The sequence below is a fragment of the Octopus bimaculoides genome, chromosome 17 (genome assembly GCF_001194135.2).
Source record: "Octopus bimaculoides isolate UCB-OBI-ISO-001 chromosome 17, ASM119413v2, whole genome shotgun sequence".
Lineage (NCBI taxonomy): Eukaryota > Metazoa > Mollusca > Cephalopoda > Octopoda > Octopodidae > Octopus > Octopus bimaculoides.
In genome coordinates, this window is record NC_068997.1 from 49,891,898 (window position 1) to 49,897,924 (window position 6,027).

The window sequence follows — 6,027 nt, forward strand, 5'->3', positions numbered from 1 at the left end:
ATAAAAAATAAAAACAAAAACTTAAATAACTATATTTTTTATTCTTTTACTTGTTTCAGTCATTTTGACTGCGGCCATGCTGGAGCACTAAATACTATATCTGATAGTTAACATCATCAGATATCAATTACATAACAACATTTTTCAGGTGCGAGGGGCCGCTAGTGGTTGAGTTAAGAGGATAAACTCCCAGAAACGTTGGTAAAAGAGATAAAAAAAATAAACAGCTACCATAGTAAACCAGTTTTATTCCCGCGGGTTTGCCACCGTCTTCCCCACTCGACAGACCACGTTTTCTCCCACCTCCTTCGTCACAATACTTTTTTTTTTTATCTTTGATATATAAAAAGAACAAAGAAAAAAAAAAGAGTGTGTTTATCTAAGGGAAATCACTCTCATAGTCATCCAGTGGAAACGAGATAATTCCCGAGAAACTGACGGTGGAAAAGCAATTTCCAAACATGAATCGAAAAGATGGAAGCGAACTGGTTATTGGTGATCGTATCGAATGTGAAAATTATTTTGGGACGATAAAATTTATAGGACAAGTTGAAGCAATGGAAGGTATTTGGTTTGGTATTGATTGGGATGAAATTCATCGGGGAAAACATGACGGTAGCTATAAAGGTAAGCGTTATTTTCAAGCAGGCCATCCTAAATCTGGTTCGTTTATTAAACCAATAAAGGCTAAATTGGGACAATCTTTCTCTGATGCTTATGTCTGTAAACTTGGCGATATCATAGATGTGCGTTCAACAATTCTGATTCTCGATAATTATGCAATTTATGGTCTTGGTTCCCAGGAAGTGACCAGTCAGTTTTCGGCGATTGCCTCAAAAATAACAGAACTAGATCTTTCAGGTAATTTGTTGAAGAACTGGACTCAAGTTGCGGAAATTAGTAGCTTAATTCCTAATCTGTTAAAGTTAAATGTAAGTAATAACCGTTTAATAATTTCTGAACACGCAGAAATTTTGTCAAAATCTTTTGCCAATGTAGAGGATCTGGTTTTAAATCGAATGACCTACGACTGGGACGACATTTTATCTGCTACGTCGATGTTTCCGTCCCTTCGAGGTTTGTACGTGTGTTTTAATAATTTGGAAAAATTGAATGATCCCACGGGGAAATTGACGAAACTGAAATTTCTCTCATTAACAGACAATCGCTTAAGTGACTGGAATGAACTTTTAAAACTTGGTCAGCTTCCACAATTGAGCACACTTTATGTGAATAACAATCAACTGACAGCTGTCTCTTTTAATGACGTATCTTTGGAAGACGGCGAGAAAACCACATATTTTCGTTCTCTTAAGCGTTTAGATTTAAGCAGCAACCTCATCGATAACCTGTCATCAATCGATGAGCTTAGTAAATTAATCAACCTTACCGAGTTTTCTTTCCTTCATAATCCAGCAGCAGATATAGATGAGGACAAACTATTTAATCTAATAATTGCCAAAATTGGCAGTTTAAAAAAATATGCCAAAACTATTATCCATGATGAAGTACAGAAAGATGCTGAAATATTTTATCTTCGCATGATTGAGAAACAGGCATTAGAGAAAAATATCGGTGAAGAAGACAGAGCTAAAACATGTTCAAGGTACAAAGAGCTAGGACAGAAATATGGTTATGAATATCCTGAGAAGCATTCCCTCCAAGGTAATTTAAAAGACGGCGATATTCCAGAAGAAATGATCAGAAACAAGAAATTATTTCCAGATATGAACCGAAATGATGGAAGCAAACTGGTTATCGGTGATCGTATTGAAAGTGAGAATTATTTTGGGACGATAAAATTTATAGGAGAAGTCGACACAATGGAAGGTATTTGGTTTGGCATTGATTGGGATGAAATTCATCGGGGAAAACATGACGGTAGCTATAAAGGTAGGCGTTATTTTCAAGCAGGCCATCCTAAATCTGGTTCCTTTATTAACCCACTTAACATTAACCTCGGACAATCTTTTCCTGATGCTTACATCTGTAAAGCTAAAGATGTTTTAAATGTGCCTTCAAGAGTTCTGATTCTCAATAATTTTGCAGTTTATGGTCTTGGTTCCCAGAAAGTAACCAGTCATTTTTTGGTGACTGCCTCAAAATTAACTGAGCTAGATCTTTCTAAAAATCTGTTGAAGAGTTGGACTCAAGTTGTGGAAATTGCTAACATTATTCCTAATCTAATTACATTAAATTTAAGTAGTAACCGTTTAATAATTCCTGAAAATGTAGAAATGTTTGCAAAATCTTTTGCAAATGTTGAAGAACTTATTCTGAACAGAATGAACTATGACTGGGCTAACATTTTATCTGTTACATCGATGTTTCCATCCCTTCAACGTTTGTACGTGAGTTTCAATAATTTGGAAACATTTATTAATTCCACAGGAAAATTGACAAAGCTAAAATTTCTCTCATTGTCAAACAATTGTATTAGTGACGCGAATGAACTTTTAAAACTTGGGCAACTTCCTCAGTTGAGTACACTTTATGTAACTAACAATCAATTGACATCTGTCTCTTTTAATGACGTATCTTTGGAAGATGGCAAGAAAACATCACATTTTTGTTCTCTTGAATGTCTAAGTTTAAACAAGAATAACATCAATGACCTGTCATCAATCGATGAGCTTAGCAAACTGGCCAAGCTGACTGATCTTATTTTAGTAAATAACCCATTGGGAGCTGTATATAAGGATAAACTATTTTATATTACCGTTGGTAAAATTGGCAGTTTAAAAAAATATGATAAAACCTTTATTCGTGATGAAGAAAGGAAAAACGCTGAAGTATATTATCTAGATATGGTTGAGAGGGAGGCATTAGAAAAAAATATCGGTGAAGAAGACACAGCTAAAACATGTTCAAGGTACAAAGAACTGGTGAAGAAATATGGACATGCGAGTCCCGAATCATTAATATCTAAAACAGTTCTGCTAAAAGATAAATTAATTGTTGTTGATATCCAAACTGAAAATATTCCTGATAAAGTATTGAAGAACAAGAGATTGTCTCCAGACATAACCATTCTAAAACTGAAGTCACTTGTACAAAAACTCTTTGGAACTGAAGAAATAACAAACCTTAAACTATCTTATATCAGTAGAGAAAATCCTGAAGTAAAAGTTGAATTAGATGATGATTTGAAGCCACTGTCTCATTACAGTATAGAAAATGGTGACAGTTTAATTGCAAAGTGGTAATTTTGGCTTTAATACATTCCTGTCTATGATAACTTTAAACAGGCAGTTATTCTGCTTTCGTAAAATTGAGGAAATAATAATATTAATTATAATAATAATAATTGTAAAAATAATAATAACAAGAGCACTCAGAGAGCGCAAACCTCCACCAAGATAACACCAACATCTTGTCAACAATTAGTCAGAGATGATTTTTGAAATGAGAATATCTGAAATAAACTCGTCTGCTCTCACAAGCGAGAATACTAAAAACGAACTCGACCGCTCTCAAAAATTAAGTAAAACAAACCTGAAAAATAAACCAGAATCCTTCTCTGGTACCTGATAGATCCCAATGATAGTCATGAAATGTGAAAGTGACTGTAGAAAATTTAGTAACAGTAATAAGTAGTTTATCCTTATTTAATACAAGCAAAGTTCAATTCATTATTCAAAATAGTTACGGCCTAAAGGGAGATAATTGAGAAGGACTTGAAAATTAACATAATATAACAAATAATCCAGACTCCTTGTCCGGTACCCAAAATCTAATTAGTTCATGCCAGTGACAAGGCCAAACATTCCTGAAAGTTTCATCCAAATCCATCCAGCGGTTCTTGAGATATCTTGAACACGGACAAACAAACAAATATGACTGAGAACAATACCTCTGCCTTCGTTAAGGCAGAGGTGATAATTTTTTTTTCAAAATTTTGGTACAAGGTCAGCAATAATGTAAAGAGTTGCAAGAAATGCCGCTAAGCAATTTGTCCGATGCTTTAACAATTTTGCTAGCATGGTGTCACACAAATGGCACATAGAAGCATCCATTACACTCTGAGAGTAGTTGGCATTAGGAAGAGCATCCAGCTGTAGAAACCATGCCAAATCAGTCTGGAGTCTGGTGCAGCCTTCCAGCTTCCCAGCCCTGGTTAAACCGTTGAACCCATGCTAGTATGGACATTCGACGTTAATGATAATAATAATCAAAATAATAATAATAATTAAGGCATTGAGCTGGCAGAATTATTAACATGCTGGACAGAAATGCTCAGCAGCATTTCATCTGTCTGTATGTCCTGACTTCAAATTCCACTGAGATCAAATTTACTATCCGTCCTTGCTGGCCTTGTGACAAAATTTGAAACTACCTCCAATAATAATAACAATAACACTAATAATTAATACTGTTTTATTCACTGAACTTATATCAAAATTTTGTGTGAAATTTCATAATATATTTTCTTTCTTGCTTTCTTATTATTTAATTGGTTTGGGACAAACATAATTTAGCTATTTAATATTAAAAAAATCTTGATATATGTTTCATATAAACTTCATATCATTTGCTCATATATTTTGATAATAAAGAAATATTTTTTTACATGCTCCAAATTCATTTTTGAATAGAAACTTTGTTCTGCCCACCTGTTTAGTATTGCATTTGAATTTAACCATGACACCTGAAAACCAGTCAAAGAAAGAAACAGGACACTTTTGATAGCAGATGTCTCCAGAAAATACTGGACATCAAATGGAACAACTTTATCGGCAGTAAGGAGGTCAAAAGAAGAACAGACCAATGCCCAGCAGACATCATCATCCGCAAATGCTGAATGAATTGGCTGCAACACGTTGGACTCTTGATGAACAAATTCATCAATCAAGTCCTTAAGTGGAAGCCTCAAGGCAACAGCACAGAGGACATCTCAAGATGGACTGGCACCAGATGGTTGGTAGGGACCTGGTAAATCTAGGACGAAATGATGTACTGAGAGCATGCTGCTGACTGGATCTTGTTGGAGTGTTTTCACTGCCTCATGTATTACCCATTGTGGAAGCATTTAAATAAAGTCATCTAACTACACATCTAGAAAACAACTAATTAAATTTTATAATTTTTTTGAATTCTTTATAATAGGGTTGTTATAAGATTACAAACTGAAAAATTAATTAGATATGCTATCAGCATGAAAAAAATAGTAGTTAACTTTGGTGTTAACATACTTAATGCTGGAAGATTAAAAAAACCTAACCAGAAATAAGTTAAGTGGTAATGAAACAAAGATTAATAGGAACTGAATATTAAAACTTGAAGTACTTTTATCAATATGGAAGACAACTCCTGATACGTTTTGGTATCATTATGACCTCCTCAGCAAAGTGCAGGATACGCTCTGTGTTATTATATCTACATGTGTACATCTCTTTCTCTCTCTCTCTCTCTCTCTCTCTATATATATATATATATATATATATATATATATATATATATATATATAAACGTAAAATACAGGTGCTTATACTTATCAAGTATTACCTCTAAAATTTACAATACCTATATATATATATATATAAAATGAAGAACAAACACGAAAAAACAACGTGAGGACATGGTACATGCAAAGTATTAGCAGATGCTCATATATAGAAAATATATATATATGTGTGTGTATATATATATATATATATAAGTAATGTTTATTGCCACTTAAACATAGCTGTTCCATAGGAACTGATGTTACTGCTATTTTTAACCCCAGGAGGACGCCACCTCCAGCTAATTATTCAATGCAATCTGCACTCAATATGTTGCAAGCAGGGAAGTGAACCCCTACCTACGTCCGGCCACAAGACCACCAGACTATGTTTTTGATCTCTTATTGGTCATCCTCAGAGGTAGCAGTAGTCCACTGCAGCCTGCAATATATGGAAATCAAGTGACACACAGTCACTGATCTTGCAACAAGCAAATTAGTTTCGAACTAGCTGGAGGAGGTGACTGCCTGGGGTTAAAAATAGCAGTAACACCAGGTCCTACAGAACAGCCATGTTTAAGTGG

General features: G+C 34.4%; 1 protein-coding gene across 1 annotated transcript; it reads left to right on the plus strand.

Moving 5' to 3' along the window:
- The first annotated feature begins 23 nt into the window (after window positions 1–23).
- On the plus strand, window positions 24–5,463 carry LOC106874004 (tubulin-specific chaperone E). Its single transcript, XM_014921562.2, has one exon. It carries the CDS (start codon window positions 462–464, stop codon window positions 3,204–3,206), a length of 2,745 nt encoding a protein of 914 aa, XP_014777048.1. The 5' UTR covers window positions 24–461; the 3' UTR covers window positions 3,207–5,463.
- Window positions 5,464–6,027: the final 564 nt, after the last annotated feature.

What these genes read in the sequence shown, in the direction of transcription:
- LOC106874004 (XM_014921562.2), top strand. Translation starts at nt 462, where the DNA reads ATGAATCGAAAAGATGGAAGCGAACTGGTTATTGGTGATCGTATCGAA.